This window comes from Argopecten irradians, chromosome 3, assembly GCF_041381155.1.
Source record: "Argopecten irradians isolate NY chromosome 3, Ai_NY, whole genome shotgun sequence".
Taxonomy (NCBI): domain Eukaryota; kingdom Metazoa; phylum Mollusca; class Bivalvia; order Pectinida; family Pectinidae; genus Argopecten; species Argopecten irradians.
In genome coordinates this window covers 3,285,372-3,307,737 of record NC_091136.1, presented here as the reverse complement: position 1 = coordinate 3,307,737, position 22,366 = coordinate 3,285,372, and the positions used below count along the sequence as shown (strand labels likewise).

Sequence of the window (22,366 nt, the reverse complement as noted above, 5' to 3'; positions counted from 1 at the left end):
TTTCAACGTTATCTTTCAGAGAAAATAACAGAAATAGTTACATAAAACTTAGTATAATTATCAATAAATGATGCATCTTTGGTATCACCACTGAGAAATGAGGTAAACTTTAACAACACAAATGTTTTAGGCATTTTTTCAATTAGGGTATCAATTTGGGTACAGTATCAATTTGGGTACAATGACGTTACAGCTAAAAGAAAATTTCCAAAGTGAATTAAAACGGAAGCAATATTATCGAAAAGTGTGCCATTTTGGGTAGCGTGCCAATTTGGGTAACATGACGTTAACTGAAATACCCTCGGTGGTAATATAAATGTCTCGTATCCCTTCGTGGTCGAAGGCTTTGGAAAAGGGGAGGGAGGTGTGTGGCAGGATTGGACTAGGTTGATCATCGGTGACTAGGTAGCTCAGCAGTAGAGCATTTGGCTAGTTCCAAATGACCATTTCCTACTTGACCTAAACTCTTTCAGTTGGTGTATATCCATAAATGTCAGGATTTACCAATGGATGATGAATTTTTGATATCTCAAAAAGCTTTATATAAAATTTAAGTCTAGTAAACCATGATGAAGGAAATCTGACTTGTCAAATGTTTATATTTTTTCGGTTACAGAGTGGCATGATGGCTGACAGCAATTTTCAACTTCTACAGAGTCCACATGTAGACAAAGAAAAAGTAGTGGAAGATGTCGTCAAAAGAATAATACCATTTATGTCTGAGGATAAGCTGACAAGTCCTGAAATCCTGCCAATGTTAGGAGTATTGGAAAGTATTCTCAGAAATGTTTCACTGAACGATGCTGTGGCCTGGAAAGTCTGTGAGGATGTTTCTGGTAAAATTTGTGTCCCATTGTTGCAGAAACTGCATCCATCCCATAATAGTCAGTCACAGAACCTTGTGTTGGTTTCCAGAGTAGGGTCCGTACAGTCCTTGTGTGCCCAGAAGGGTTCTACTGGTCTTTATATATCCCTTCTTCGTCTCTACTCTTCTTCATTAAAGGATCATATTCTTGACAGGACCACTAAAACAAACAGAAAGTCAGAATCACAAGCGGATTATATTGATATTATCTGTGCTCTTGAAGTAATAAAGAATTTGATGAGATTTTGTAATGACAAAGATTTTCAGCAGAGATTTTTTGATCATGTGTCCAATACGTATACAGTTTTAGAGGAACAACTCGAGGAAGCCTTTCAGCATTTATTAGATATTCTTAAACTTTTTGACAAGCGAACAATTCTTCACACAACTAGCCAATGTCTTTTGCTGTTGTTGAAGTTGGACCATCAGTCTAGAAGGCTGGCATCTTGTTGGAGCACCATCTTATCTATATGGCATGAGGACAATTTGAGCTTCAAACCTAGCATGTTAATTTGCTCTCTTGCAAATTTCTTTCTGCCTGCAGAAGGGAACTGTTCAGTCGGTGATGTAGACATTCGGACGTTTGAATCTTACTGGAGTGTTGTACAGAATGGACTGAGCAGTGAAGACACACTGGTGAGGAAACAGTGTATATATCTACTGAAGAGGACTATAGACCTGTGCCAGCAGGGACAAGTGGATGTGAGACTACAGGACTCAAGGGAACACACGCCAAAGTTCTGCTGGAGCCATCAGACGAGCAGTAGTAAACTGTGGGAGGAGTAGTAAACTGTGGGAGGATGTTATACTACTTGTAGAGACCTTGGAGGAGAAACAGGTATTACAATCAGTGATATAGACAATCCCTACATTTTCTTCAGTTACAAAAGTTATTTAATTTACACTATATTACCACCATTGAAAAGTTTGAGCTTCTCATTTTACCTCAAGGTGAAAATATAATAAAATAATTCTGTGAATGGAATACTGATTGTACATGCACCATAAGCAAAATAAACTATTTTATATTATTTTTGTGTCAACTAGACATACATATTAACAATTAAACATCAATTATTGTTAAAATGATGAGTATCTTTTATGCTCTGTCAGCAGTGGAGCATCTTTAAGGCTTTTCAGCTCAATGTAAATGTCACTGATGCCATTTTATTCCAACATCAAAGATTACTATCCATTTTGTACGAGCTAGATTTCCCTCACTTAATTATAATTGGGTGCTGGATTTCTTGTGTTTAAATTTCAAACTATAGGATATGCATCAATGATATAATTTTGCATTGTAGGTTCATGTGATCAGTCCATTACTGCCCAAAATGCAAAATCTGATTAGGTCTTCATCACTGGACCAAGGTAAGACCACCTTTAAATGATTATTCCTTTCATCATTATCAGCATTATTTGATATAGGAAGCTTGGGTGTAAAATTATTGCATTACTTTATGATTAAGGGTTGTCTCAATTAATGAAAAGTTTAGTTTTAATCCATATTCAAGGATTTAATTTAGCAATTTTTAAGTTCTTTTTCAAACATTATCTGTTTTTCAATAAATTTGAGTATAACAGACATATTTAATTCAAGTCTTTAAAAGTTACTTAACATATTGATACAGAAACATTTGACCACAATAAAATCAACCAGGTAATTAATACAGAATCATTTGACGTTTACAATCGACAAACGATTAAATACCACATGACATTCTATAAGCTTCCTAAGACGATCTATACAGGACCATTTGACCTTTTAGAAATTCCTCTGCATACCTCCTGGATAACTGCCATAATCAGACGTGCTCTGAAACATGAGAGTGTCACCATTATGAGATGGGCAACAGAAACTGTGTTATTTTTAGACTTAGAGTTATGTCCCCTGCTTCACCAAGGGGAAGAAAAGGTAAGTTATACACATTTCTTACCCTTTCTATTTTCAGTTTGATTGAAATGTTTTATTTGTTCATATAGTGTCTAAAATTTTTGCTCTAATTTAAGGTTTTTATTTGGGAACAAAATATGCATAAAACTGAACAAAAGATGTGAGCTGAATAAGGTAAGAAACAGTCCTTTGGGAAAGTTGAATTTGTTTGATTAATGGTTCTGATTCCTTAGGTTTAGTTGAACTGGCAGGGCCACAGATTAGAAATAGAGGAAACTCCTTAAAAAATCAGACAGGTAAACATATTATTGACATGGACAGGAATTAATTTTCACCCATTGACTTACACAATATTCCATTTTTGTCTAGCACAGAGTTATCTGCCCCTGCTATTGAATGGGATGTCATGTGTTTCCAAGCGTAACGTCATACTTTTAAGAGAAAATAACATGAATTGCGCTCATAAAATAATGGCGTAACAATCAATACCTACTTGCAAGGGAGCTAAGTCTGTAATATGCAAAGACGGCATACTCTATCTATAACTTCTAATTTACGTCCTGACTTACATGTACATGTGTTTCCTTTACAGTATATCAGTATGGAGTTTCTCCTCACCATTCAAGACAGTAAGAATTTCAGCAAGTAAGTCTCAAAGAAGTCAAATGTTTGGATATGGTTTAATTATGAACCCCTATGTATTTAAATTATATGTAATCATTTTCATCTATATGGTGAGGTTTCCAGTAATTCTTAAGAAAATTACACATCCCTGGATTCTAAGTTGTAAAACTTCTGTGTTATAACTTGAACTTGATTATGTCAATCAATCTCAAAGGAATTGTTTTTTAGGTTCAAAGATCAAAAGTTGATGTCACCGCAACTAGAATTCGATATGATTTATTGAAATTAAATCTCTTTACCGAAAGGGTTTACTTTGGGTTTGCTTACCTTGATAGAATGTCAAAGACCAAGATCACTGTTCCTTAAATTAGAAAAAAAAATATGTGATAATTCAGACTGCAGATGATGCATCTACTTCCACATTTGCCCATAGTACTTTTAGTACTTTGATTTTCTTCAGACCCCAAAATGCCCCCCAAGGAACAGCCTCCAATGCTGGTTGTGGATTATCAGACTTCTTTGGGAATTGTTGGAGAGCACTGAAAACAACAGAGAAGAGAGGTAATAAAAACTAATATTTCTGTTACCTTTCTTCTTCGATCTACATAGACTTAAACATGTAAATTTTGTCATCTTCCAATATAAGGTTCCTTATTAACCCAGGTTCATTGATTTTCATTCAATGCCTAGTACTCATTTTTCTGTCATAATTGTATAATTTATATCATAGTTCAATATTTTTTCTCTGTTTATGTGCATTGGGGAAAAAACAAACATTAGAGATGTAAAATAATGTTTCCAATCTTATTATTTTAAGTGTACCGGTACCGTTAAGACTGCATTGTTTCCTGATTTCAGTATCATTTTTCCGCGATGTGATGCACACCATGAGCACAAACTCCTGGGGGCCTGTGCCTTACTTGTTCCTGTGTAAAGGTCTGTCTCGAGTTCCAGCTTCACCTTTAATGGATAAAGAGATCATTTTCAATTTAAGGTGAATTGTATTTTTTTTCCCATGTTGTATAACTTTTTCTTCAATAACTTAGCATAAAAATAAAATCTCAAAGTAGATGTATGCCATTATTTTGTTTTCTCTGGATCTTTTTGCTACATGAGTCATGAGGAAAATAAATAAGTTCCGAGATACAAGCTGGCCACAAATGAATATAGAATCATTCCAATGGCAGCATATCCTATCTTTGAAGTTGAGAAATAGGCTGGGATGAGCTGTTGTCAAGCACATTGTCTGAAGCTTTGAATATTTTGCATGTTGAATTATGAAATATTATCTGTAATTTTTTAAGTATACAAGTTGACTTTTATAACATTCTTATAAGAATTGAAAAGCTATGAGAGTAGTAGAATGATTTTATGGTTGTACGAACCGAGCTCCAGATATAGGTACAACCCTGTCTAACCGATTGTCATGTTCCATTTACAGGAAGTCTATGAGTGCTCCAGATATAGGTACAACCCTGTCTAACTGATTGTCATGTTCCATTTACAGGAAGTCTATGAGTGCTCCAGATATAGGTACAACCTTGTCTAACTGATTGTCATGTTCCATTTACAGGAAGTCTATGAGTGCTCCAGATATAGGTACAACCCTGTCTAACTGATTGTCATGTTCCATTTACAGGAAGTCTATGAGTGCTCCAGATATAGGTACAACCCTGTCTAACTGATTGTCATGTTCCATTTACAGGAAGTCTATGAGTGCTCCAGATATAGGTACAACCCTGTCTAACTGATTGTCATGTTCCATTTACAGGAAGTCTATGAGTGCTCCAGATATAGGTACAACCCTGTCTAACTGATTGTCATGTTCCATTTACAGGAAGTCTATGAGTGCTCCAGATATAGGTACAACCTTGTCTAACTGATTGTCATGTTCCATTTACAGGAAGTCTATGAGTGGCTCCAGATATAGGTACAACCCTGTCTAACTGATTGTCATGTTCCATTTACAGGAAGTCTATGAGTGCTCCAGATATAGGTACAACCCTGTCTAACTGATTGTCATGTTCCATTTACAGGAAGTCTATGAGTGCTCCAGATATAGGTACAACCCTGTCTAACTGATTGTCATGTTCCATTTACAGGAAGTCTATGAGTGCTCCAGATATAGGTACAACCCTGTCTAACTGATTGTCATGTTCCATTTACAGGAAGTCTATGAGTGCTCCAGATATAGGTACAACCCTGTCTAACTGATTGTCATGTTCCATTTACAGGAAGTCTATGAGTGCTCCAGATATAGGTACAACCTTGTCTAACCGATTGTCATGTTCCATTTACAGGAAGTCTATGAGTGCTCCAGATATAGGTACAACCCTGTCTAACTGATTGTCATGTTCCATTTACAGGAAGTCTATGAGAGCTCCAGATATAGGTACAACCCTGTCTAACTGATTGTCATGTTCCATTTACAGGAAGTCTATGAGTGCTCCAGATATAGGTACAACCCTGTCTAACTGATTGTCATGTTCCATTTACAGGAAGTCTATGAGTGCTCCAGATATAGGTACAACCCTGTCTAACTGATTGTCATGTTCCATTTACAGGAAGTCTATGAGTGCTCCAGATATAGGTACAACCCTGTCTAACCGATTGTCATGTTCCATTTACAGGAAGTCTATGAGTGCTCCAGATATAGGTACAACCCTGTCTAACTGATTGTCATGTTCCATTTACAGGAAGTCTATGAGTGCTCCAGATATAGGTACAACCCTGTCTAACTGATTGTCATGTTCCATTTACAGGAAGTCTATGAGTGCTCCAGATATAGGTACAACCCTGTCTAACTGATTGTCATGTTCCATTTACAGGAAGTCTATGAGTGCTCCAGATATAGGTACAACCCTGTCTAACTGATTGTCATGTTCCATTTACAGGAAGTCTATGAGTGCTCCAGATATAGGTACAACCCTGTCTAACTGATTGTCATGTTCCATTTACAGGAAGTCTATGAGTGCTCCAGATATAGGTACAACCCTGTCTAACTGATTGTCATGTTCCACCCGCATATGTTCCATATTCTACAGGAAGTCTATGAGTGCTCCAGATATAGGTACAACCCTGTCTAACTGATTGTCATGTTCCATTTACAGGAGACATGTTCCATTTACAGGAAGTCTATGAGTGCTCCAGATATAGGTACAACCCTGTCTAACTGATTGTCATGTTCCATTTACAGGAAGTCTATGAGTGCTCCAGATATAGGTACAACCTGTCTAACTGATTGTCATGTTCCATTTACAGGAAGTCTATGAGTGCTCCAGATATAGGTACAACCCTGTCTAACTGATTGTCATGTTCCATTTACAGGAAGTCTATGAGTGCTCCAGATATAGGTACAACCCTGTCTAACTGATTGTCATGTTCCATTTACAGGAAGTCTATGAGTGCTCCAGATATAGGTACAACCCTGTCTAACTGATTGTCATGTTCCATTTACAGGAAGTCTATGAGTGCTCCAGATATAGGTACAACCCTGTCTAACTGATTGTCATGTTCCATTTACAGGAAGTCTATGAGTGCTCCAGATATAGGTACAACCCTGTCTAACTGATTGTCATGTTCCATTTACAGGAAGTCTATGAGTGCTCCAGATATAGGTACAACCCTGTCTAACTGATTGTCATTATATGTTTCCATTTACAGGAAGTCTATGAGTGCTCCAGATATAGGTACAACCCTGTCTAACTGATTGTCATGTTCCATTTACAGGAAGTCTATGAGTGCTCCAGATATAGGTACAACCCTGTCTAACTGATTGTCATGTTCCATTTACAGGAAGTCTATGAGTGCTCCAGATATAGGTACAACCCTGTCTAACTGATTGTCATGTTCCATTTACAGGAAGTCTATGAGTGCTCCAGATATAGGTACAACCCTGTCTAACTGATTGTCATGTTCCATTTACAGGAAGTCTATGAGAGCTCCAGATATAGGTACAACCCTGTCTAACTGATTGTCATGTTCCATTTACAGGAAGTCTATGAGTGCTCCAGATATAGGTACAACCCTGTCTAACTGATTGTCATGTTCCATTTACAGGAAGTCTATGAGTGCTCCAGATATAGGTACAACCCTGTCTAACTGATTGTCATGTTCCATTTACAGGAAGTCTATGAGTGCTCCAGATATAGGTACAACCCTGTCTAACTGATTGTCATGTATATGTTCCATTTACAGGAAGTCTATGAGTGCTCCAGATATAGGTACAACCCTGTCTAACCGATTGTCATGTTCCATTTACAGGAAGTCTATGAGTGCTCCAGATATAGGTACAACCCTGTCTAACTGATTGTCATGTTCCATTTACAGGAAGTCTATGAGTGCTCCAGATATAGGTACAACCCTGTCTAACTGATTGTCATGTATATGTTCCATTTACAAGAAGTCTATGAGTGCTCCAGATATAGGTACAACCCTGTCTAACCGATTGTCATGTTCCATTTACAGGAAGTCTATGAGTGCTCCAGATATAGGTACAACCCTGTCTAACTGATTGTCATGTTCCATTTACAGGAAGTCTATGAGTGCTCCAGATATAGGTACAACCCTGTCTAACTGATTGTCATGTTCCATTTACAGGAAGTCTATGAGTGCTCCAGATATAGGTACAACCTTGTCTAACTGATTGTCATGTTCCATTTACAGGAAGTCTATGAGTGCGACTATTTCCTCCATCAACAGCTACATCAGAGGAGCAGTACAATGCTATTTTACTGAGGCTTTAGTCAACCTAGTAGACATAGTGAGTTTATTGTGTAGATAATGCATCCCCCCCCCCCCAAAAAAAAAAAAAAAAAAAAAAATCCGGAAAACTTTATCTAATTTAGATTAAAAGAATCATAACTTGTTTGGTTATTTGTTCAGTGCTGTTAGCATGACAGTTTTCTATTAATTGATTCATGTTATAGTTCTGAATGATTTACGCTGGCAAACAAGACAAAAAAATTTGGATGACTGTTGCTATCAAAAGTATCTTAGATACAGAATTTTCATATCAGAAGTATTTCATATCGATAAGCTGTTACATATAATTGAATGACTGTATAAGGACAAACTATCGTTTGACAGGACAGAGTGCTTCCCAGGGAATTAGCGAGCGTGTTGGCAGTGTTTTCCATCACGGAGAGTCTACAAAGGGGAACATTCCTTTGGGAAAAGGTTGTTACTCGGTTAGAGAGGTTTTGTGATGGTAACAGTGAGAATTGGACCCATCCTGACATCCAGAATGTCCTACACAATCAGGCTGCAGCGTTTGTTCAAGTTTCAGAAGGTACAAAATAAAAAAAATGTTTCTAGTCTAATTGATTACCTTTTCATAGGTGCTGGTATAGCAAGAACACTTTATTTCTTTCATTATTTGGAGCTGTCAAATTATTGAATTCTTTGGTTGGGGTGGTTAGCCTATAGAACAGGGATTGCCATAATGTTTAAAGAACTGATGTCAATGAATACATGTGAAACCTGTGTATAAAGACCACCCATCACAAAAATGATCTGTACAGCCAAATGGTCTTTATAGACAGGTAATATTGTGTCAAAGTTGACCATTCGCTATACTAAAAATATTCTTTATAGAGAGGTGGTGTCTAAGACAGGTTTGACTTTTTTGTTTGGGATTCAAATAGGAAACACTATAGAAATTTTGACTGAAGTTAATGAAAGTTTTAAAATAGCTCAATAATGTTGGTCTTTGATATGTCCTAAAAGCAGGTATAAAAAGTCATACAATTGACTTGTCTTTACTAGAAATTGTGATTGTTGTTTATTAGGTTCGAAGTTTGCTTGGAGCGAGATGGAAGCTGTGCAGATTACCCGCTTTGCATTCTTGGCTGTCGATGCTAAAGTGTTGCCATTGGTAACTGATGCTAACAAACCACAGCCATCTTTATCTGGAATTCTGGGAAACATGACACAGATAATAGACTCTGTGAATAGTCATCCATACATGTCTGCACACAAGGCTGAGAGGGCAGTGGAACTTTTGCTGAGTTTTATATCGGAAGTCGGTCAGCTAACAGGTAAGAAAATATAAACTTATGCAGATCCTTGTGTAATATGACAAAACTGTATGGCGTTTTCCTTCATAATTCATAGTAATAAAAACTTCATTTTGAAATCTGGTTATACATTGGCTAAGTATGCTGGTCCTGTTGATATTCAGTTTAGATAAGTAACACTGTATATATCCTAATCATGGAATCAAATGAAGCTTAGTTTGGCTGTATGATTGAATATGCATAGCTGAGTATAACACAACACTTTCTTGTCAACCTCTTTTTGTTATATCTGAAATAAAAATTTGACAAACTAGTGATGGTTATAATCTTGTAAATGTTGTAACAGAATGCATACTCCAAAAAGAACAAATCGTATAAAAATGGGGGATCTATCAAGCTATCAAATATAACACCCATGTGATTTAAAAAATACCATGAAAGGTTTTAAAAAATATGATGTCAATTTCATAATCTGTCTATTTCAGAATGCACAGATGAATTGTTTGTCATCGTACACAAGGCTTTGACAAGCTGTCAGTCGGAGTTACTGCGATTTATACAGCAGAGAATGTTAGGGGGCTGGAGGGATGTAAGTAAAGGAATTCCTCTGAAAGATGGATATGGAACTGGTACTGGTATCTATAAGGACCAATGCTGTTCTATTAAAAAATCTAGATTTTAAGAATTTCCCTTAAATGCTATTTATTTTATTGATTTAATATTTCTAATTCCGTATCCTGGCAGATATACAAATACTATTTGTTTAGTCTTTCTGTTCTCTTGGAGCTAAGTCCTCCGTCTCACTCACGATACATTGAACCAAAAGGATTGTAAAAGGCATTCCTTCTTTCCTTAGAAACAACATTGTCTTTTGTGATTCTTATATAAGATGTAGGTATTTACCTTCTGGCTTATAGTATAGTTGTATTTGGAATAGTCTTGGAAATTGCACTTTAATCAATGGTAAGTCTAAGATTACAACATAATGATAAATAGTTTCCAATACCAGAAGAATATAAGCAGTGATCGTAACATTTTTAAAAGTGAACTTAATGTTTTAGATACAATGTGTTCTAAGCTTGACGTTTTACCTTGTACAATTATTTCCAGTCTTTAGACTTGATTAGTTTTACTTTAAAATTAGACTAAAGAGCTATATTAGTATTAAAAGAGTTTCCTTTCAGGTTAAAGACCTTGCCAGTATACAGCTATGTGAAAGAGCGATCTCCGTGGTTATTGAGCGATACCGTGACAACACTTGGGTGGACTGTTTACATCAACTTGTGAAGAGTTGTATACAAACAATGATTGAGGCGTCTGCTCAATCTAAGGTGAGGCTAGGCATCATAATAAAGAGTAGTAACAATGCTACAGTGATGCTTTGTTAGTTTGTTTGGTTTGAAGGATCAAGTTAGGCTTTCTACTATACCATGGTGTTGGGTGGCCGAATTTTTTGTCCGTCATCTGTTCATTTTAAATTAATAAAATTGACTTTTCTTTACAACCTCAAACTGAAATTACATTAACAAACCGCTGGGGACCAGCGAAATCGCTTCGTTATAAGCATAATTTGTTATACAATATTGGAAACATATCATATTAATCTTGACCGGACATGAAAACTAATCAATTTTAGCAATGAATTCCTTGTAAATGTGTTCGTTATAGCTGTGTATTTTGAATTTTGAATGGTATAAACTGTATAAACAAATTTGAATGGTAGCCTCCTTTTGGGATGAAGATTTAAAATTGTACAAATCGATGGTATGACCACTCGGGGATCTGGATTGCAGGGCCAAAAGGGGTAATTTTTGTTGTATTCATATAAAAGGATTCTTTGCTAAAACTAAGCAACAGATATCATTCATTTAAACATTAAACATCTTTCAGTTGGCATTCATAGCCCATATGAATGCCAACTGGACAAAAGCAAATTCAATGAAGCATGCTAGTGCTCATGTTGAACTTGCCTCAGTTCAGTTGGCATTCATATGGGTTATGAATGCCAACTGAAAGATCTTCAATGCTTATATTTACATTTGGTTGCAATTTTATAATGAAATCCCAAGGGATTTTCCACCTGTAAACTGTTGAAACACTTGAGTTTTATATTGTAATATCTGTAGCATTGTGATATATTTAATAACCTTCAAACCTGATCCCTAAGTTTATATTGATTTAATAATTTTAACATCTACATATGTGCGTACTGTCCCCTCAGGTTACGTTAGAGACACAGACACAGCTTGTAGGAGCTGGAGCCATCCTTGGTGCAGTGGCCAGTTTTTACGCTGTGCCATGTTGGGGCCTTACACAACAGGAGCAGGCCCTGATTGAGGATATTGTTCAGTATACACAGACAGTAGCCGTTACTGTGTCACTGTTAAGACCATCGACAGTGGAAAGGTCAGTCTGGTAAAACACACAATGGAATACTTATAATAGATTTGCTGTATTTTAAATTTGCTCCACCGCCAACAAAGCATAAATGATGCTCATCATTTGAACAATAACTGGTGTTTAATCATGTATATATATGTCTAATTAACACAAAAAATAATGAAAAAAACATATATATTGCCTTTGGTGCATGGGCAATCAGTAATTCATTCCATATAGGATATATAGTGCCACGGAATGTTTTCGGGATGCTATTAATTATTTTTTACATTTTTGATTTAAAATAAAATAAGAATCTCAAACTTTTTAATGGTGGTAATGGTGTAAAGTAAGTAACTTTTGTAACTGATAAAAAAATACTTAAACGTCTGATCCTGTTTTTGATTGTGAAAAAATACCATTTGTCGGCGATGGAGGATCTTTACAGCGCCGTTACATTAAGCGAACGTGTGACGGCCAGTCTAGTAGGTGGTTCCCTTGATTTGTTGCTAGTCAGGTTGTATGGTAGCTAGTCAGTTTGCCAACAACATTCAATAAGCTGTGTAAGCACGGCTCTCATTGGCTGTCGCTTCAATGTAGGGGCAGAGCTAAAACAGTTGGAAATGTCTGTCGTCGATTACTACATAAAATGATGGGCATCGTAAGCTTCATAATGTAAAAAGGTTACACAAATACATTTTAATTACCTCATGTATAGACTCTAAATCAGCGCTAATCAGTGAAGTACATATGGAAAGAGCTACTGTTGTAGCAGAAAAGTCTGTCAGAAATCGTACGGAAAAGAAATCACCTGCTTCTGATCATGACTAATTATAACTTTACCGCAAGGTGTGTGAGACCAAATCGGGTACAATGTACAACCATACGTCCTTGGTACAACCGACCATTGTGTCTTGTCAAAATATATTCCGATAAAACACGGCTTTGACACATACCTGGATGTTAGTAGGGGATGCTATTCCAGCTGTAGGCGTAGATTTTCTTAACTTTGTCACCAGTATTTAATCAGAGAGATGCATTTGAATCTTCTCAGCTAAAACCAACCTACATTTTGTAAACTACAGCCGCGCATGCGCCAACATCCGAGAACATTACCTCGAGTATGAATCAAATTAAATTATAAATATTTAGGCAATGCATTCAAACTCAAAGTCTACAACTAGAATAACATCCCCTACTACATGTAACATCCAGGTATATATCAAAACCGTGTTTGATCGGAATATATTCTGATAAGACAATCTATTGTCAGCCGTATCTGATTTGTTTTTCCACACCAAACGGACCTTGCAGCAGAAAAGTCAGTCAGAATGTAGAACAGTAGCTCACGTTAGATTCGGCTGTGACATTACATGTACATTACATTACAATGGATACAATAGATCGAAACCCAACACATTAATTAACATGATGAAAAGTTTGATCCATTGGAACGTTGGTAGATACATAACGTTACGCTACAGTATGGCTACTCCCCGATTTGGTTTGTTTATTTTTACGTCCTGTTAACAGCCAGGGTCATGTAAGGACGTGCCAGGTTTGTTGGTGGAGGAAAGCCGGAGTACCCGGAGAAAAACCACCGGCCAACGGTCAGTACCTGGCAACTGCACCACATGGGATTCGAACCCGCTTCCCAGAGGTGGAGGGCTTGTGGTAATATGTCGGGACATCTTAACCACTCGGCCACCGCGGCCCCTAGAAGTGGCCGAAGTCGAGAGAAATGGCCAATAATTTATGAACAAAACATCCTCAAAACATTCGCTTAATAAGTGAAACAAAACATTTACGAATTTTTAATACAGTGATTGAATGTATACATTGTTAAAAATTAAATAGTACACAACGTGATCAAACACATTGTACAACAGAGTGGGGTATGAACATCAAAGACCCGCTGGCTCCGCCTACTTCTCAATGTTGTCGGCGATCTTGTCAGTCAGGGGGCAATCAGTCGGGCTGCCGATGCTTCAGCCAATCAGTGCCTTCGTTACATGCCACCTAAAATCTGATCTACTGCATCAGTTACCAGCCTACTAGATCAACAACCAGCCAACGCTGTAATGCTATATACACCTTTGCATTTTAACTTGCCTGCTCGAATGACAAGTATATCGGTATATTGTATTATCTGGAAACCTATATCTTAAAACCTAACACTTAACATTAATTTTAATTACCTCTTCTCAATAAATCAACATACACAGATATGAGATATTTTGCCTGTAGCATATGAGACTTAAGGGTAAAGTTTGTTCAAATTAATGACCTTGACCTTCATTATGGGAAAGAGGGATCATATTAGCAGACATTTTAAATAAATATGTTCAATAAAAACAATTTTGCTTTATAAGGTTTAATTATAAAAGAATCATCTGTACATAGGGGCCACGGTGGTCGAGTGGTTAAGATGTCCCGACATATTGCCACAAACCCTCCACCTCTGGGATGCGGGTTCGAATCCCATGTGGGGCAGTTGCCAGGTACTGACCGCTGGTCGGTGGTTTTTCTCCGGGTACTCCGGCTTTCCTCCACCAACAAACCTGGCAAGTCCTTACATGTCCCTGGCGGTTAATAGGATGTAAAACTACACAAACCAAACCAAACTATACATGTATTTGTTTATTGCCTTAGTTACAGATAAAGTAACAGTATGTTTAGATCTTATTGTTGTTTGTTTTCTTTCTGCCTATAGCCGTGAGGAGTGGGGTCGGTTTTCATCTCTGTTTCTGTCATTCCAATGGAGACTCCAGCTGCTGAATCTGACCCTCGGCCGACCTCTACACTACCCTGCCATTGGTTTATTAGACTTGTGTCTGGAGTGTCTGTCCCTTACCAAGGCCAATACCATCCATGTTGTATTACAATGTGTCAAGTTACTTCTACCAAGGGTTAGTCCATTTCAAGTACTCATGGAGACTTCAGTAAATTTTATACCTGTGAATGTTATATTGATGTCAAGTTACTCTTTTGAGTGTCGGATTAATATCAAGTTACCGCATTCAACCCAATAAACGCCCAGAGCATTTAAAAAAATGAAAAAAAGGAAAATGTGCTGAATAAGACAAAATTATTGCAAACCTATACAATTTTGGTCTTTAATTATGCCTGAACAATTGAAATTGAGGCCTCAAAAAGGGGAGTGGCGCTTATAGGGACATTGACGCCTCTTAATGGGTCAAATTTAGTATTCCTGTGAGTTTGGGGTCAGTTTGCTACTTAAGTATCATGTCAATGTGTATTGACTCCCTATGTTGAAATGTTGAGTCATTGTCAAGTTCCTGTCTGTCCTATGATTGACTTACCGAGATTTCCCTCCAAAATCAGTAGACCTATTATCTATTTGAAGTTACATACAGCAATAGCTTATAGTAAGACAGTATGGATTGTATCAATCTAATATTAAAACTACACTTGTTATTCTGATTCACTATGATGCTCTATGATATATCATACAAGATCTAACAACTGCCGTTCACTGTATTGGAGTGTGTAATGATAGAGCAGAATTGCAAGTCTAATCTTAAATAGATTGGTAGAGAATAAAAACATGCAATAGAGGTTTGAAGTTTTCTTGAGAAATCTTAAGATAATTACTGTTGGTCAAAATTTAAAAATTGGTGGATTTCAGCGAAATACAGGTTACTGAAATGATTTACCTGGGTATTTACCTGTATTGACCTGTATTTACCTCAGGTTACTGATGAAGGTGCCGTTGACAAGGTGATAGAGACTCTAGAGCTGACCTTTTCTATTACACAAGAGAACATGCGTGGCACTGGCTACCTGACCACCATGTCCTATTTCGTCGCCATGGCTTTCCAGCCTGCCTTGTTGTCACTGCCAGCAGACTCTCCCATCATTCACAAACTTGCACAGGTAAACTAAACAGAACTTCTTATGCTTGTGGGGGCAACTTTCACTTGTTACTGTGATCCAACATATTTTTGATTAAATTTCACATATTTCACAGGTGATAAGAAATTGTGAACACTTCTGTCATGTGTTAAGTAGAATCTTATACATCTAAATCATGAAATTAAACAAACTAATACTGTAAATCAACTTTCTTTCATGTGCGAATTACTGTCCCAAATTTGGCAATCCATGCAAATCCGTGAATGTTTATCTCGCGAACTAGCATCTTCATAATTTATATTGATATGAATTTCAGTCAAATTTTAAATTTGGGAATGTTACTCTTCTGGACCTTGATTTGAAATGGAAATCACGACATTTAGTAGCCACAAAAGAAAACTGGTTTACAGTAATTTGATCAGCATGAAAACGGGAAATTAGTTTACCTAAAAAAAGATTATTTACTGTACTATTTTTGTGTTGCTTGCAAAAAGGCGATGACCAAAAGAAGCTGTTTTGTCTGTATGATTTGTTGTCCAGTGTGTTTGTACTTTTCAAATCCAGGCCAGAACACTTGTTTATATAATTATACTTTTGAATGAATCTAAATATATGTATGAGGAGAGCCCTTCTTACATGTTCTCCTGCTGTTTGATACATAATCTCAACATTTTGATATTTTTTGTTAGAATGTATACCTTTTACATATTGTAGTATGGTGATTTATTGTTGGAGCTGGGAGAAGGAAAGAACGGTCTGTTTTATCTGCTGGCTTCACATCTCTGTGGCTTGTGGAGAGATGAAAATCTGCTTCCTCATATGTCCAAGTTCTACTCCATCATGGTGTCCTGCTGTCTCTATGGCAACATACACAAACGACAGGACAGGTACTAGGTCTCGTAATGATCAGTTAAAGTAAACGAGTCAATAAACAATAGAAATATTTATATGCAACAGTGATATCCCCTTAATGTCACGTTCCATTTGTCAGGCACAATATGTGATATTAAGAGGAATTTATACATGTATATCAAAAGAATCAAGAAGTGCATTATACAGTGGACCCTCGATAATCCGGACACCTTCGTTCCCAGCCTAAACCGTCCGGATTACGAGTTTTCCGGACTGCCGAATTCTGTGTTCTTGGTCAATTAAATTATCACGTACGAGTTACTCCCCTTGACCTTGTAATCGATGATAGGCTTTTATGTATTATACGTGTATTACAATTAATACTTCGTTTGTTATGTGTTAAATGTATTTTTATATCATCACGTTAAGATTAAATAAACGTATTTCTTTTTCAAAATACGAAACCTAAAGCCATCGTTACTCTTGATCTGTCGTACGGCAAATTGCCTCACCAAGGATCAATATCATCTACGTTCTTGGCATAAAAAAATATGATAACAAATAGTTGTGACATTTTATGAACTCGTATTATTGTTATTATCCCCCGCCCAACGAAGTTGGCGGGGGATTTACAAATGGGTTCCGTCCGTCCGTCCGTACGAATGGTTTCCGGAGCATAACTCTAAAACCAGTAGAGATATTTCCATGAAACTTCATACACACATTGGTCTTATGGTCTAGTAGTGCCTTTTGCTATTTTTAGGTTTTCATTTTTTGCATTTTTTCCGTAACCATGGAAACATTGCTGAAAATATCATATTTTTGTACCAGGTTTGTTTCCGGAGCATAACTCTAAAACCAGAAGAGATATTTCCACGAAACTTCATAGACACATTGGTCTTATGGCCTAGTAGTGCCTTTTGCTATTTTAAGGTTTTCACTTTCTGTACTTTTTTCTGTAACCATGGAAACATTGCTGAAAATGGCAGATTTTTGTGTAAGAATCGTTTCAGGAGCACAACTCTAAAACCAGCAGAGATATTTCCATGAAACTTCATAGACACATTGTTCTTATGGTCTAGTAGTGCCTTTTGCTATTTTTAGGTTTTCATTTTTTGCACTTTTTCCTTAACCATGGAAACATTGCTGAAAATATCATATTTTTGTACCAGGTTCGTTTCCGCAGCATAACTGGAAAACCGGTTGAGATATCTGCACGGAACTCCATAGGCACATTAGTCTTATGGTCTAGTAGTGCCTTTTACTATTTTAAGGTTTTCACCTTTGTACTTTTTTCTGTAACCATGGAAACATTGCTGAAAATGGCAGATTTTTGTGTAAGAATCGTTTCCGGAGCACAACTCTTAAACCAGCAGAGATATTTCCATGAAACTTCATAGACATATTGTTCTTATGGTCTAGTAGTGCCTTTTGCTATTTTTAGGTTTTCACTTTTTGTGCTTTTTTCTGTAACCATAGAAACATTGCTGAAAATATCATATTTTTGTAGCAGGCTCATTACCAGAGCATAACTCTAAAACCAGCTGAGATATTTCTACAAAACTTCATAGACACATTCTTTTTATGGTCTAGTAGTACCTTTTGCTATTTTTAGGTTTTCATTTTTTGCACTTTTTCCGTTACCATGGAAACATTGCTGAAAATATCATGGTAAATGGTAAATGTTACTTTGCAAAACTCCACCCATCTTTGTGTATATAGTTTAATATAACTGTCAAGGCTGTATACCTGATTCAACAATTGCAGCCCCGCTCTACTTGAATTATACTCCATCTTTCTTTAGCTCAACTTCCTTTTTCCTGTTTTTTTTCATACACACAAGTCTCCACAATCAAACTTACTTCAGCTTTGATATCTCCATTGGCGGGGGATCTGAATGACTATGTCTTTGTTTTGCATAATGTGTATTTATAATAACCATTTCCAAGTCTTTGCTTTCTGACTTACAGACGTGTGTAACAAATTAACCACGCACCCATTCACGTCTAACTTTGTGCACAATGTCGCACACGTGTAAATGGCATGTACCTTGGCCTTTATATCTTATACCACAGACGATGAATTCGAATAGATTCACATACATTTAAAATTCTTATTGATTTTGTCAGTATTATTGTACTTTATATTATCCGATACTCATAGCGATATATTCTGCATGCGAAACCAGTAAGGTAATATAGTATATAGATTAATATAGTATAAATTATCTATGTCTCTGTTATAGCATACGTAACTGTACCCAAGCTCAAACTGCATGTTTAAAAAAGTGCATGTGGCTAAAATATATTGCAGTACAACACTGAAGTTTGATCTCCTATAGAAAACCAATGAAGCGTTACATGACTGCATGTACCCGTGTGAAAGGTGTTCAGGTAAACGCCCGTGGCTATGACCTGGCAGCCGTCGTTATGACAACACACTCAGTGTCAAGTGATAGTACACATGACTGTAGCTGGCCTTGAATTTTCTCGTCACGTGGCGACAACAAATTGTCCGGATTATTGCGGGAATTTATTAACGAAAATGACATTCCGTTCCCAAGATGGAGTTCCGGATTCGGAATACAAATTTCCGGACTAGTGAGTATAAATAACGTTACAGAAATCCGTTCCCTGACATTTCCGTCCGGATTGTGAGTTTTCCAGACTATCAGCGTCCGGATTATCGCGGGTCCACTGTACATGTATGTTCAAATCTCTAAAAAATTTCTCTAGTTAAAGGACAATTTACTAGATTATTGTACATGTATGTTAAAATCTCTAATTTTTTTCTCTAGTTAAAGGACAATTTACTAGATAATGTATCAATGGTAAACAGTAAACTAATGTGCCTGTTCTGTAATTTTCTGTATTTCAGACAGACTTTGGAATTAAATGCTTACATACAGGATCTAGGCAGTGCCTGCTCAGTGAACCAAGTGACCAAAAGGTAAATATAAAAAAAAGGTGTGTTTAGGGTTACATTGGCCAAAAATAAAAATAGGGTCGGTAGGTTGGCATGTTTTTTTGTTGTTTTTGTTTTAATTTTTTAGTGTCTTTCACTCTAAAATAATGGCCGGAACTGGAGTCTGAGATTGAAATTGCGACTTTTATATATATATTTTTTGTAGAAAAGTGGAGAGAAAAAATTAGGTTCAGGGGTAAAAAATTAGGGTCGGTCGGGTAACCGATAGGAATAGGTTCTAAGTGTGTATGGGAACAATAGTGAAGTCTTGTAAACCACCTTTCTTTTACAGCTATTAAAATTTGCAGTTTCAGTTTAAAAATATGTTCGGGAAAATTAGGACATTAATTAATCAAATGGCAGTGTGAAAATTTATTAGAATTTCCGTACAATATACATATATTTAGTTATTATTTATTCGCGAGGATAATCTTTCCTGGATTCAGTTGTATGGCGGAATTTGCGAAAGGAAATTGCTTGGGAAAGTAAGTTTGATTTCAGTATATCATTAATATGACCCGAGTGACTGAAGAGAGTTTATCATTAATAGTTCATGTGATCCGAGTGACTGAAGAGATTGTATCATTAATAGTTCATGTGATCCGAGTGACTGAAGAGATTGTATCATTAATAGTTCATGTGATCCGAGTGACTGAAGAGATTGTATCATTAATAGTTCATATGATCCGAGTGACTGAAGAGAGTTTATCATTAATAGTTCATATGATCCGAGTGACTGAAGAGATTGTATCATTAATAGTTCATTAGCCCGAGATACTCTGGCCCTGACACCAGACTTAGACATTATGACAGATAGTGTCTGATTTAGGGCCAGAGCGCAGTAGTACTCGAAAACCTGGAATAAGCCGACACCGTTTGGTATCGGGCCAGGTCATCTCCGATTCAGGCTATTTACAAAATATTACCACCGAGAATTGCCACTTTCCTTGGTCTTTTCAACAAATGGATAATTTATCTTCTCATAGCCATCCATTTCATCACGCATGCACGTTCTACTGTGTCAACACAGTAGTTTCGTTTTCCCAGCTTTAAATTTCCCTAGTCGTCCTCGCCATTTTCTAGTAGTATGCAAATCACCTTAATCTCGACGTATTGTAATATTTGGGTAGATATAACATTCATTTGTTGAATAGACTAAAGTTAGTGGTGCTTCTCGGTGGTCAGTCTGAATCGCCGATACCAAACGGTGTCGGCTTATTCCAGGTTTTCGAGTACTACTGCGCTCTGGCCCTAAACCAGACACTATCTGTCATAGTGTCTAAGTCTGGTGTCAGGGCCAGAGTATCTTGGGCTAATAGTTCATGTGATCCGAGTGTCTGAAGAGAGTTTATCATTAATAGTTCATGTGATCCGAGTGACTGAAGAGATTGTATCATTAATAGTTCATGTGATCCGAGTGTCTGAAGAGAGTTTATCATTAATAGTTCATGTGATCCGAGTGACTGAAGAGATTGTATCATTAATAGTTCATGTGATCCGAGTGACTGAAGAGAGTTCATCATTAATAGTTCATGCGATCCAAGTGTCTGAAGAGAATTTATTATTAATAGTTCATGTGATCCAAGTGACTAAGAGAGTTTATCATTAATAGTTCATGTGATCCGAGTGACTGAAGAGAGTTTATCATTAATAGTTCATGTGATCCGAGTGACTAAGAGAGTTTATCATTAATAGTTCATGTGATCCGAGTGACTGAAGAGAGTTTATCATTAATAGTTCATGTGATCCGAGTGACTAAGAGAGTTTATCATTAATAGTTCATGTGATCCGAGTGACTAAGAGAGTTTATCATTAATAGTTCATGTGATCCGAGTGACTGAAGAGAGTTTATCATTAATAGTTCATGTGATCCGAGTGACTGAAGAGAGTTTATCATTAATAGTTCATGTGATCCGAGTGACTGAAGAGAGTTTATCATTAATAGTTCATGTGATCCGAGTGACTGAAGAGATTGTATCATTAATAGTTCATGTGATCCGAGTGACTGAAGAGATTGTATCATTAATAGTTCATGTGATCCAAGTGACTGAAGAGATTGTATCATTAATAGTTCATGTGATCCAAGTGACTGAAGAGATTGTATCATTAATAGTTCATGCGATCCGAGTGACTGAAGAGATTGTATCATTAATAGTTCATGTGATCCGAGTGACTGAAGAGAGTTTATCATTAATAGTTCATGTGATCCGAGTGACTGAAGAGAGTTTATCATTAATAGTTCATGTGATCCGAGTGACTGAAGAGAGTTTATCATTAATAGTTCATGTGATCTGAGTGACTGAAGAGAGTTTATCATTAATAGTTCATGTGATCCGAGTGTCTGAAGAGAGTTTATCATTAATAGTTCATGTGATCTGAGTGACTGAAGAGAGTTTATCATTAATAGTTCATGTGATCCGAGTGACTGAAGAGAGTTTATCATTAATAGTTCATGTGATCCGAGTGTCTGAAGAGAGTTTATCATTAATAGTTCATGTGATCCGAGTGACTGAAGAGAGTTTATCATTAATAGTTCATGTGATCCGAGTGACTGAAGAGAGTTTATCTTTAATAGTTCATGTGATCTGAGTGTCTGAAGAGAGTTTATCATTAATAGTTCATGTGATCTGAGTGACTGAAGAGAGTTTATCATTAATAGTTCATGTGATCCGAGTGTCTGAAGAGAGTTTATCATTAATAGTTCATGTGATCCGAGTGACTGAAGAGAGAGTTTATCATTAATGGTTCATGTGATCCGAGTGCTGAAGAGAGTTTTATCATTAATAGTTCATGTGATCCGAGTGACTGAAGAGAGTTTATCATTAATAGTTCATGTGATCCAAGTGTCTGAAGAGATTTATCATTAATAGTTCATGTGATCGAGTGACTGAAGAG

General features: G+C 36.7%; 1 protein-coding gene across 1 annotated transcript in view; it reads left to right on the top strand.

The window, feature by feature from the left end:
• Positions 1-607: 607 nt before the first annotated feature.
• The window catches only part of LOC138317154 (probable methyltransferase TARBP1), a 44,164-nt gene continuing 22,405 nt past the window's right edge, over positions 608-22,366 (top strand). The window contains 18 exon segments of the mRNA XM_069258713.1: positions 608-1,645; positions 1,647-1,703; positions 2,170-2,236; positions 2,635-2,780; positions 3,352-3,404; positions 3,844-3,944; positions 4,242-4,377; positions 8,049-8,145; positions 8,472-8,673; positions 9,173-9,421; positions 9,886-9,989; positions 10,585-10,731; positions 11,622-11,806; positions 14,493-14,688; positions 15,494-15,676; positions 16,370-16,542; positions 19,385-19,456; positions 20,626-20,773. Coding sequence (XP_069114814.1) covers positions 623-1,645; positions 1,647-1,703; positions 2,170-2,236; positions 2,635-2,780; positions 3,352-3,404; positions 3,844-3,944; positions 4,242-4,377; positions 8,049-8,145; positions 8,472-8,673; positions 9,173-9,421; positions 9,886-9,989; positions 10,585-10,731; positions 11,622-11,806; positions 14,493-14,688; positions 15,494-15,676; positions 16,370-16,542; positions 19,385-19,456; positions 20,626-20,773 — 3,339 coding nt within the window. The 5' untranslated portion in view covers positions 608-622.